Raw genomic sequence first — 12993 nt, 5'->3', positions numbered from 1 at the left:
TCCCAAATAAAATAGAAAAGCATAAGTATTTGTGAGTACATGTGTGGGAGAATCTGAGAGTCACATGGCTGAGAGAGCCACGCCAAGAGAGAAAAAGGCCCCGCGTTTCCCGGTACAACCAAAAACTCCAAACTGAGTCATAACATTGAAATAGAGGCTGAGCACGTGACTTTTCCTTCTTTACCACCAACATCCTCCTTCTCTCTCTATTTTATCTATTTCTCTCTTATCACCATGACCATACCAATAACAACAACAATAGCAGTAATACTAATATTATTAACTTAGATAATCGGGATCTGTGCCCTAATCATCACCTCTTAATGTTAATCTTTGTCAATTTTTGGATACAAGGTCAACGCATTACTGCTCCTCAGTCAACTTTCACTTCACCTCACGTGACGAACTAGTTTTCATTATCCTCCGTACCATAATTCAAATTTACGTACCCCAAAGTAAATATGGGTAAACTTCTCTACGATCTCTTCCAATCATTTTTAATTATCTTAGAAAGTACTTGAGAAAAAAAAATCATAATATTTATCAGCATTATTATTTTATCCTCAACTCATCGCAAACTGACACTAAACCTTTTTTTTAACTCATGTACTTCAAATTTGGTATGAAAATTGAATAGATAGTAAAAAAAAATGATGTTTTACTAGAAATAGTACATGAAGTTTTTTTTTATAAAAAGTGTTTAACATATTTAAATTTTATACTAGATAGTATATTATTAATTACATTATATAATTTTTAAAAAATATAAATATCACTGAAATTTAGCTATATCGTGCGAGAAGGTGGTAGTATTAGAAAAAATTCTCAGAAGCAGAGCAAGAAGTGGTTGCTACTAGTGGCTTTGGTTTTGGTCCCAACTCCCAATGCACGTGCTGTAATCGTACAACACAAACTCTAAGCTTCAGTAGCATTGAGACTTACTGTGGCTGCCAAAGCGCTTCAACACTTTCATATCGCTTTCAGTTTCCATAACCTTACTGTACTAATATGTATACTTTTTTTTATTATTTTATTTCAAAAAAATGTATATTCCATTTTATATTATTTGGACATTCCAAACTCTCTCTCTATATATATATAATATCCATTGGTTTTGAATTTATAAAAAATATAAGAATACAACTATTGTACACTGTTTATAATATGCTTCAATGTCAATTATCATGATTTATATGTAATTTCATCATGACAAAATTACTATAGGCTTGTCAATGGGGGCGGGTTGCCCCGTCCTGTGATAAAACCCTCCTCCCCCGCGAAGTAACTCATCCCAACTCCAAATATCTTTTTAATTGAAAGAAATTGTGTACCTAGCTAGCTGCTAGAAAATAAAATAATTAATATGAAAATGAATTAATCAATTTGTGAAGTTCAGTTCAGAACTTTGATTTATTTATTTTGAAAAAAAAAAAAAAAAAGAACCTTCTCTTTGGTGGGCAAAAGGACAGAAGGCTTCAGTAAAGAAAATTATTAATCGGGATTGCCAAATCCTTAAAAAATAAATAAATAAAATAATACACACTAATCGGGATTGCCGAAAACAACGTTTTTTCCCATTAAAAAAACAAAACATCGAAAATTATTGAGTTCCGTGAAGTAGTACAAAGCCTTTGACACGGTTCAAATAAACGGCGCTAAATAGGGTACATGGAAATCAACCGTTAAGCACCCCTAACTCCGTTAGATCCGCCTCAACGGTGCTAAGTAAACGGCGTTTCTACCTAACGATAAATAACGATTTGAAAAAAGGAGAGAAATAACAGAAAGCAAAGCAAACAAGAAAACTGTATAAAAAGATATTCAATCGAAGAACTCACGCACAGAGAGAAAGTGAGAAAAAGCGAGAGGGAGAGAGAAAGTGCGACCTGAAGACCCGACTACCGCAGCACTGCTCGCTATCTGAGAACGAAGAAAAAGAAGTTTAAAGAGACTGAATTGCTGTGAAATAATTTAGGGTTGGAATTTGGAAAAATATTCTTCTCACTCAAATTTTCCCTTTTGCCATTTCTGGAAATAATTAGCTGCTGTGTTTGAGAGCTCGGAATTCAGAATTGAAAACCATCTTCTTCTTCTTCTTCTTCTTCTTCTTCTTCTTCTTCTTCCTGAAGAAATTGTCCATACAAAGTATAGAAGCTGAACAGGTACTCTATAATTATTTGTCTAAATTTTCATTTTCATCAATTGAAACTTAATATTTCTTGGATCCAAAATCTAGATGAATTATCTCTTGTTTTAATTTAGATGTTTGATTTATATTTCGAATTTCATTTTCTTTGTGTTACACAATTCAGTTGCAGATTTGCTCGATTTGGTATTATCAGTACCTCGAGACGTTAATTGAGATAGTTGAATTGTTCGGAAGAAAGAATTTTATCCAGAAAAAAACATTCTGAGAAAAATTCTCCTACGTAACTACTGCAAAATTTCAGCTGTTTGGTTCCGATTCTTTCCCGAGAAAATTCTTAACGAGAATGATAAAAAGTACTTAATGCGCCTCTGATCTTCATCTGAAGGCGAAATTGCTCATCGAAAATACTCTCAGTCACGGATCTAAGAAAGCTCTCGTTAGAATTCGAAGATTTCTAACTTTTTAATTGAAATTTCGCTCCGTTTAGTAACAATTCTGCTATCGGAGAATTTCATTTTCAAAATTCCGTAAAATTTGAAACAAAAAATAGCATCTAAGCTGTGGATGGAGCTTTCTCAACCTCGTCCCTACGGAACCGAAGGTATTTTACGAAGCAGATTTTTTTTCTTTTCTAATTTACTTATTATATGATTATTAATATTAAAAAAGTAAATCATTTGGCCTTTCTATGATTTTTTAAAAAACTATTTTTATTTTTTAATTTTTCAAAGTTTATTCACAGGAAGAAAACCAACACACGACTTTCTTTCACTATACAGTCATTCAACTGCTCATCAAGATCCAAGACCACCTTCTGAAGGTATTCCATTCCCTCTACTTTTTTTTTATTTCTTCTTATTATTTTCTTTTTTAAAAAAAATTAAGAACCCAAAATCTTTATTTACATATATTTTCCCATTTTAATCTCGTTAACTAATAATGTGAAATTTAGAGAGAAAAAAAACATAGGTGGTGTGAGAAGTTTAGAATACAGTAGAGTTAATTAAGGAAAAGGATGCACGTGAGTGGAAAATGAATCATGGATCTGGGCCATGAGCCCATAAATAGGCTACCATCAGATTGCGCCTTGGGTTTGAGTGGGGTCCACTTATCCTATGATTTGACGTTTCACATATGCACAGGTGCATGGTATTCAGTATTCTCTTCTTCAACCTCTCCTCTTTTACCAGAGTCTCACACGCTCTGCTCTTCTTTTTCATTTTCTAGTCTACTTCACTTTCTCAAGCCTGGCCCCTCATACATACAAATGAAACTTTATCAGGATTGTCAAATGGTGTACAAAGTACAGAGTTTGAGCTTTTTATTTTAAGAAAATTCAGTGGTGTTTAATTTTGTTTTTGATAAATTGCTGTAGGGGACCCTTTATTACATTATGATTATTATCCAAATATTAATCGTTTTTCATTGAAGATATATAATTAATTATTACGTGAAAGAGGAAACATTCCAGAAAATGAAAGTGAATGATTTGTGAACTTTTCCTTGTTTTCTCTGGTCAACGAAGTTTTATTTGGAAGTCTTTTTGGACTATACGCAAGAAATGAAACTAGCTTGTTGGAAGTTGGGGGTAGATGTGTTGAGGTGTATAGCTTATATATGCGTTTCTTCAATAATCTTTGATTCTTAGCTCACACATGGCTCAAAGCTATATTTAGCGACAAATTTTGCTACTTCTAACGAGCTTCATAAAGTTATTATTATTATTATTATTATTTACTCCTTTTATAACTATTATCTAAAAAAAAAATAGGGTTTCATATATTTATTTTTTCTTATAGACAAAAGGCTTGAATTTTAACTAGATTACTACTAAGGGGGCAGTATCAGTATCAAAGGTCTTCGTACTCCTATCTAAATGTCTTCTTCTATTAGACTTACTATTGTGTGGCACATGGAATAAGTATAAGAATATTGAATCATTAATAAGAACATGTGTAACTCCACTAATTATCAATTGGTTTTTAGATAGAACCTCATGATTCTTGTCATGGTATCAATAGTCAATTCCCTAGCGAGCATTCGATCCACACCGATCCAAAAGAGTGAGTCAAGCCGCAAAAGATCCGCATAGTGCAAAAAGACACTTGAGATATAAGATCCGCATAGTGTAAAAAGACACTTAGATCCAAAAAAATAAGCGAGCTGACAAAAAAATGGGCCACTTCTGATCAGGTGATTCAAGATTGGTGAGCAAAAAATCGTCATAATCTTGAGGGGATATTAGACTATTGTGTCCCACATGGAATAAGTGTAAGAATATTGAACCATTAATAAGAACATGTGTAACTCCACTAATAACCAATTGATTTTTAGATGGAACATCATTATTGTCGTCATTTTTTACCCATCATTTGAGTTTACCATGCACACACATACGTAAAATTTACAAATATATATATGTGTATACATACAGCCGGGCTAAAGTATATGGCTAGACTTATTTTTGGGTGTACGAAGCTTAAGAATACACATTATAACATGTATAGCTCGTCATATAAGTGTATGTGTGCGTGTGAATCTATTGATCATGTTTATGTTTTAGATCAAATGTCTTAATTAATTTGTGTTTATAGATTAGATAAAGTAGCCAAATTCTAAATGACGTACGTTTGGCCAGCATAGTAAAAGTTGGCCCGAAAAGCAAAATATTCTAGGGTAAGATCTTCAGCTTAGAGTTGCGTACTTCATAAGTTCATGTAAAATGTTTGGGCATCAATTATATCAACTGCCTGATGTATGTACGTAATATATTTTTCCCCCCTTCTTAATTTCTTCATGTGTTAACAGGAGGTTACCTCAAAACTCATGATTTCCTACAACCACTCGAACGAGTAGGGAAGACCTGTGCTAAAGAAGAAGCCTCAGTCGAGATATCAACAAGCGAGAAGCCACCACCTCCGGCACCACCTCCTGTGGAGCACGTTCTCCCCGGTGGGATTGGGACTTACAGTATAAGCCACATTTCATATTTCAATCAAATTCAAAGCAGGGTTCCAAAACCAGAGGGAATGGTGTATCCAGCTGCTCAAGCGAGTAGTACTGACAGAAATGATGAGAATTCCAACTGTAGTTCTTTTACCGGAAGTGGATTCACTTTGTGGGAAGAACCAGCGGTGAAGAAGGGAAAGACAGGGAAGGAGAATATGGCCGTAGACAAACCCGGTGTTTTAGGTAAGATTGTGCTATGTAATGCATGTAGTATGTCATTCAAACATTTGATAATCAGATCCATATATTAGATGATAGCTTACAATTGTTAGAAGGCAAATACTGTTTTGTCCCATATATTCATTAGGAAAGTTTAGAGCTTGGGTGTTTAATTGGTCAGCATGCACACGTGCCATAATGCGATATATTATTCTGTTGACATTCTTGAGAAGTAATTTTATGTATAGTTAAATTAAAATTTTGATATAAATTATAATCTAACTAGTAATATTAGACCTCCTAAACTAAACATAAAATATTATATATATAACACATGTATGATGAGCTCCTCAAGATAAATTATACCAACACTTATACTTCTAACTATTATGTTGACTGTTTGGTACTTCAAAGCAGTCAATAGCTTAGGCCAGGATCATTCGACTCGGCTAAAATCATAATGACTAATAATTGTTCAAAACGGGCCTGTCATTTGGGCCGTATTAGTCCATTTCGATTTATTTTGTTTCATGCTAACTGTTTCACTAAGAGATGTGATTAAAAGCAGAATCTAATATTAGCATTAAGAAAGAAAGAAAAAAAATACTGAGCGTTCATTTATTATACCAATAGTGTCTAATATTGGGGTCTGCGTCTGACAGAGCCTGCGGTCAGAGTAGGACAATGGGCATCATCGGAGCGGCCGTCACAGTCATCTTCCAGCAATCATCGAGGCAGCTTCAGCTCTCTTTCTTCATCTCAGTCAGTCTCTCTCTCTCTCTCTCTCTATATATATATATATATCTGTATAAAGCTATAGTTATAGTTCTTCTGTTAAATTTCGATTACAGACATTATACATTATTGATAGTGGATTTTTATCTTACATGTGAGTGTATGTAATTTCGACCAGGCCATCAGCGCAGAGGAACCAGAGCTTCATGGAGATGATAAAGTCCGCCAAGGGTTGTTCCCAGGAAGAAGAACTTGAGGAAGAGGACCAGTTTGTTCATAAAAAAGAAGTCTCTACTGCTACTACGCAAAGAGGTATCCTATCTACTAGTCAATTTGTATTAACCTTCTAATGTTTTTATTTTTCAATTTTTCCCTGTTTTTCCCACAAAGATTGAAGTGGAGCTATATCTTATTTATCTTTCCCCCTCTCCCCTTTATTTAATTAAGAATAATGTAAGACATTTTAATACAGTAGACGATGTTAAATAAAAGAGTAACGATACGTGCACTAAAATTATAATTATGCACCAAAACTTTACCCATCGATTCTGTTTTATTATTATTTATTTATTCTGTCCGTTTCCTTTTCTTGTAGGAGAATTGAGGGTAAAAGTTGATGGCAAGAGCTCCGATCAGAAGGCTAACACACCACGGTCAAAGCATTCTGCTACAGAGCAACGTCGAAGAAGCAAAATTAATGACAGGTAAGTTTTACTGTTTAAATATATCTTTCCCTATTGTCTCCACTACTACTAATTTTTTAAGAAAATTTATGCACTGAGTGAATCACGGGACTGGTTATTGCCACTTTCTTTATTTAAAGCTTGAATTTATAATGCAGGTTTCAGAGGTTAAGAGAACTCATCCCCAATATTGACCAAAAGAGAGATAAGGCATCATTCTTGTTAGAGGTACACACATTTCTAATATAATTTGCTATTTCTTCAACTTATGCTTATTTGTGGTATAATGAGGCATTTCTTAATCATTCTACAGGTTATTGAGTACATTCAGTATCTTCAAGAAAAAGTACATAAACACGAGGGGTCTTTTCAAGGATGGAGCAATGAACCGGAAAAGTTGATGCCTTGGGTAAATATCTCTTCCTTGCCTAGACAATGAACATACATTCTCAGTGCAATTTACCATTTGTCAAAAATATTACTTAATTCTGTGTGTTCTTATGCAACTGACAAGTTAAAAATATCAAGTGAAGGTTGTATGATGTTTATCTTCTATAATTATGTAATGGTTGGTTACACTTGCAACCTCATATTAATTGTTTCTTTTTCATTTGAACCAGAGAAACAATCACAGGCTTGTGGAAGCTTTTGATCATTCTCAAGGCTTGAATGGTGTGTCTGGTCCTCCATTAGTTTTTTCTGCACAGTTTGATGAGAAACATGCTTCTGTAATTCCAAAAGCTCCAGGGAATGCTCAACACCCAGTAGAATCCGACATTAGTACTGCAACTATAACTAATAAGGGAATGACCATTCCCATGTCACTGCAGCCAAATTTCTTCACACCAGTTAGGAATGGTGGTGCATCATCTCATGCTCCATCTAGGCTGCCATCTGATTTGGAAAATACATCATCCCAACCTCAGTCTCAGTTATGCCAGACTAGATCGTGTACCACAGTTGATGGTGCTATTGCAAGCGATAAGCTGAAGGAAGAAGAGCTTACTATCGAAGGTGGTACAATTAGCATCTCGACTGCATATTCTCAAGGGTGAGCATTTCTATGGTTTACACATCTATTATTCTTCCATGTTGCTTTCAACTTCATTTAGTTTCAGAATGCCGAAAGCTTGTAGATTTAATAATATTCTTCCGTTGCTTTGGCCTATATATTTGGTAATAATTATACCAGAAAATCTTGTTTAAACTTTTGGATGACGTCTTTCTCAGTTTTTTCAAATGGATCTTTGGTGTCACAACAGGTTGTTAGATACACTGACACAAGCACTGCAGCGTTCGGGCGTGGATTTGTCACAGGCCAGCATCTCTGTGCAAATTGAGCTCGGTAAGAGAACAAGTATTAGAACTACTGCATCAACATCCATTACCAAGGTAAACAGATTGTGTTTAGGCTATTTTTACTTACTGGTTTTGCTGCACCACTTAGTCTCAATGACTAATAACATAGGCAAATGATTATCCCTTTTGACCATAATCCCTTTCCTCCCAATTATAAAATATAATGATGGGATAATAGAACAAATGATAATTCATCCACTAGTTGAGAATTGCCTTAAAATATGGACTAGTTTAGAATAAACATTATAGTGTATGGGACAAGTATACTCCACCTAATATTTTCTTCTATTGTGGTCCATAGGATAATGAGATTCCATCAAGCAATCAAGGAATAAAACATTTCAGAGTTGCAAGTGTCAAGGACTCTGACCAAGCCCAAAAGAAGCTCAAGACAAGCAAAAACTAATATGACAAATTCCACTGTATTCTTTCTTTCTTTCCTTATAGACTATATTTAATTCATTTTTTTGGACGACCCTTGTGCCATCTTTGGAGGGTACTTAAATTCACGTCTGCTGGGTCCATAAACAGTTGAGAGACCAAGGCTAAGGTTTATTGTACATGCATTGTTTTATGTTTAGTTTGTTGGGTATATAGATCTCCCAACAAAATATTTGATATTTTTTCATAGAAGCTTCCATACTAATGTTTGCGAAGCAGCTTTTTTTTTTTAGTTAAGCTTCCATTCATGTAAAGTTTTCTCCGCTAATATTATTTGCCTTTGACGTGGTAGAATTTAGGATTTGTTTTTGTCCTTTAAACCTTTTTTTTGGCTGGCCTATTGAATGTATAAGCTGTAACTTTCTTTATATGCACGAAGCAGAACAAAGGGTTCAATGAAAGTCCTTTATTGAATGTAAATGGAAAGATGATTTCAATTTTATTCTGACTCATGTAAAGGTGAAGCATAATAAGGCGATTCTGTCTTTTTTTTTTCTTGAAAAAATATAAGGTAAATATTAGTTCTTACAACTTATGATTTTAGTTGTACAATATTCAAATACTAAATAATTCGTTTAATTATTTATCAATTTATGGACAAACATATGAAAAGAAAAATGGCATTTTCCAAAAGAGAAAAAAAAAAACTCCCCATAATATCTTATAAATTAAATATTTAAAAAAATAGAGTAAATTACGGAATACACTGTACAAAGCAAAAAAAATTGAAATGTACAGTTACCTATTTTTATACGGTTTTTTATACCAAATTTACAGTATTCATCCCTTATTATTTTGAAGCATTTTTAAAATAAATTTTATATTAAAATAATCACCGAAGCTTTTCTCCTTCCTTTTTGTCTTTTTTTTTTGTTATATTTGATTTTCTTTCTCTCTCATCTCTTCATCCTCCCTTTTTTCATTTTTCATACTCTTCATCAAAAAACCTAAGTGGGTTTCTTCTTTCTTTTTTTTTTTCAAAATCGTTTGCCATTGATTATTGAAACAATGGTTGTCACTCGTTCAGGGTCTGCATCTCTTGCTCGGAAGGGTGGTGCATTTTCTGGCTCAGGTGCCTCGAACGAAGCTGAGAATCAAGAGTCTGCCGAGTCGAAGGGGGAAGCATTGAAGAGTAATCCTTCTCCGTTGTGTAAAGGCAAAGTTGTTTTGAAGTATTCATCGGATTCTTCCCTTCCTAATGCGAACGATGGTGATGTTGGTGGTTCAGATGAGTTGAAGGAGACCGACATGCATGTGAGTGCTGAGTTTATTGTGAAACAGTTGAAGAGAAAATATGTTCCATTGTCAAAGAGCAAAGTTAGTGCAAAGAAACTAATGATTGGAGGCTCTAGTCGAGTAAAGTGCAAGGCTAACAGAAAAAATTTGAAGAAGAATGTTAGTTTACTGGATAAACCGAAGGTATTTTTTGTTGTTTCATTTAAAAAAATCTTTGATGTTGTATCGCCCTAGATAACCAAGACCGTTACACTGTGTGTTTATAAGTGTGCAAGACTTGCTAATCAAGTTATTTAGTTAAAAATGTGACCCTAGAACTATAATCAAGTTAGGGTTAAAAGATTTTGGTCATATATAGATAAATTTTCATTTAAATAAACGTTCGGTACATGAGATCCGAAAAACAAGGTTTAAAGGACAATTTACAAAATTTCAAATGTCATACACAATCACAAGCCAATCTAATGGCAAAATACGCATTTTAGGTTATCTTGTCCCTGTACTATCCCTCGGTCGTGGCGGACGAGCAGTTGACTATGTACATCCCCCCCCCCCCCCCGAAGAGCTCTCCAACTCAGGATTGGTCCACCTTACCCTTGCCTTTACCTGCACCACATAGCACCCCTGAGCCAAGGCCTAGTAAGAAAACCATAAAGCATAGCATAAACAATACAGACTATCAAATGATCCATAAACATAGTTAACCAATTATTCAGCATGTCATAACGGTCATCTAATCAGAGAGGACAATCAATTTATTCACAAGTCATTCATCCATTATTTAACAAGCTATAAGCAACAGATTAGCAATCGTAAACATATCAATACTCAACATACAATACTCAGGGTCGACGCCCTTAGGCCGCACCATCTATTTAACCCACTGACTCCGGCTCGCTTAGGCCGAGCTCAGTGATTCTTTAGCTAACCTCAGCTCTCAGTGGTCGAGCCGCATCCTGTGCGCAAATATTAGTTCCGACACTCGTAGGTTGTTTATTTCATGTTCACATGGCATATCAAAATCATACAGCATTTGTATTCAAATAAAGGGAACCTTAGTCCCAACATAGCCACACAAACGAGTGCAGTTTTCTTACCTCGGGTCCGAGTGCTTTGCTTAATAAGAACGACCCTCGAGCACGATCCCGTTTTGAGCCCTATCGTACACCTAATCACAATCCATAAATGGTACTTCCATGAGTTAAATTCCAAAGAACAATCCTGGGACCAATCTTGCGCTCTCAGGACCTCTAATTCCACCAAACGAGGTGGTGAAATCATCCCCTGAGCCCTTGAGCAAAAACCCTAAAAAGTACCCAAAAATCAAGTTTTTAAAGCTGAGTAGCGCTACAACGCTACCTATTGGGCGCTACAGAGCTGCCTATTGGATGTTACAGCGCTAGAGTCAGAGACTCTAGCCCCCAAAATCACAGCCTAGCGCTACAACGCTGATACCAGAGTTTCGAAATTCTGGGTTTTCTCTTCGAATTTCCCCGAGCCAAAGCTCCAAAAATCCATCCCTCAAAACCTCCAAACCCAAAATTAACCATAGAAATACACTTTACTCATCAAAGGCAACAAAACCTAACCAAGTTTTTCCCAAAAACTCCAACAAATCCCCAAAACCCATACTCAAGCTCTCAAAATTCAACCTAAACTACTTAGCAAAACACAAAGATTAAAGCAAGGTTCTTACCTCAAATTGTGGCCCAACTTCCCAGCATAAACCTCACACCAACTTAGCTACAAATCACCACTTGAATACTCAGAACTCTACTGTAACTGTAACGCCCTTGATAGCCAAGACCGTTACACTATGTGTTTATAAAGGTGCAAGACTTGCTAATCAAGTCATTTAGTTAGAAACATGTTACTGAAACTCCAATTGAACTAGGGTTAAAATATTTTGGACTCAAAATTTTCATTTCTTATAATCAAGCATTTTTACATGGGATCCCAAAAGTATTAGCGTTAAAAGACACTTTACAAAATTTCAGAATAAAAGTGCAGTTACTAGCCACTCTAAGGGCAAAATAGACATTAGGCTTTTCCCGTCCTGTACCACTCCTCAGCCGTGGCGGCCGATCAGCTGGCTATGTACATTCAGCCCCAAAGCTCTCCATCTCAGGACTGGTCCACTTTTCCCTTGCCTTTACCTGCACCACGTAGCATCCGTGAATCAAGACCCAACAAGAAAACACAATAACAGAGCATAATCATCAAGAAAACCACCAGATAACTCATGCAGTAAAATCATATACTCAACATTCCAAATATTCACGTTAATCAAGTATTCAGCAAATCAAGTACATCATTCCATACTAATAATCAATTCACACATGATAACCAAGGTCAACGCCCTTAGGTCGCACCCTCTATTTATCCCACTGACTCCGGCCCGCTTAAACCGAGCTCAGTGAATATTAAGCTGTCCTCAGCTACCAGTGGCCGAGCTGCGCACTGTGCGCAAATATTGATTACAGCACTCTTAGGCCGTTTATCACATGTCCCATGGCATAATACCATCTATGACATTATACAGACATAGGGAGCTCTTGTTAGGAAAAATAATATTGCCTCAATGGAAATGGTAAGATAATGTTACAACTCTATGCAAAATATTACAATGGACAAGATTGATTAAATAAAGTGTTACAACTCTATAACTGAAAATACAAATAAAACAAAGGAAATGAAGAAGATGATGAAGAAGAAGAGAATAGTAAAGTACAACTCAAAACAAAAGTTACAAATAAAATAAAGTGTTTGGACCAAATGAAGAGATTACAACTCTTAAACAAAATATACAAGTAAATAAAACAAGAGAATAAGAAGAAGAACAATAGAATAAAAGGAAGAACATAAACCACAAACAAACTCTCACTTACACAACCTAAGTGAAGAGGATTGGGGATCACCAACTTGAACAAGGTTTAAAACCTTTGTCCAAAAGCTTATTTCCCCCTAACTCAAGCACTAAGGGATCTCTCTCAGATTTTGGAAATGCTTTCTGGAATAATCAAGCCTCAAGGTGTTTCTAGCCAAGTGCTCTAGTGGATAGAAATGGTGTGTCTTACAAGTGAGCATTAGGCTCCTATTTATAGAGTTTAGAGACACCCTTTGAATTTCAAATTCCACCAACCCCCATGGCTGTCACCAATGATTAATTGGGTGTTTTATGGAATTAAAATAGAGAATTGGGAGTTACTAAGCTGTTGGAAT

General features: G+C 35.3%; 1 protein-coding gene across 2 annotated transcripts; it reads left to right on the top strand.

Annotated features, from left to right (window-relative positions):
* The first annotated feature begins 1806 nt into the window (after positions 1-1806).
* LOC133830807 (transcription factor BIM1) lies at positions 1807-8987 on the top strand. 2 transcript variants are annotated; one of them, XM_062260878.1, is made up of 12 exons: positions 1807-2162; positions 2313-2750; positions 2892-2969; positions 4958-5341; positions 5980-6079; positions 6231-6364; positions 6648-6756; positions 6894-6963; positions 7049-7144; positions 7356-7786; positions 7998-8127; positions 8396-8987. In XM_062260878.1, the coding sequence occupies exons 2-12, from the start codon at positions 2714-2716 to the stop codon at positions 8498-8500; spliced, it is 1674 nt and encodes a 557-aa protein (XP_062116862.1). In that variant the 5' UTR covers positions 1807-2162; positions 2313-2713; the 3' UTR covers positions 8501-8987. The 2 variants fall into 2 exon arrangements, with proteins under 2 accessions (XP_062116862.1, XP_062116863.1); XM_062260879.1 differs by lacking the exons at positions 1807-2162; positions 2313-2750; positions 2892-2969 and adding an exon at positions 4744-4825.
* Positions 8988-12993: the final 4006 nt, after the last annotated feature.

This window comes from Humulus lupulus, chromosome 4 (assembly GCF_963169125.1).
Source record: "Humulus lupulus chromosome 4, drHumLupu1.1, whole genome shotgun sequence".
Classification (NCBI taxonomy): domain Eukaryota; kingdom Viridiplantae; phylum Streptophyta; class Magnoliopsida; order Rosales; family Cannabaceae; genus Humulus; species Humulus lupulus.
This window is presented reverse-complemented; position numbering and strand designations above follow the sequence as displayed.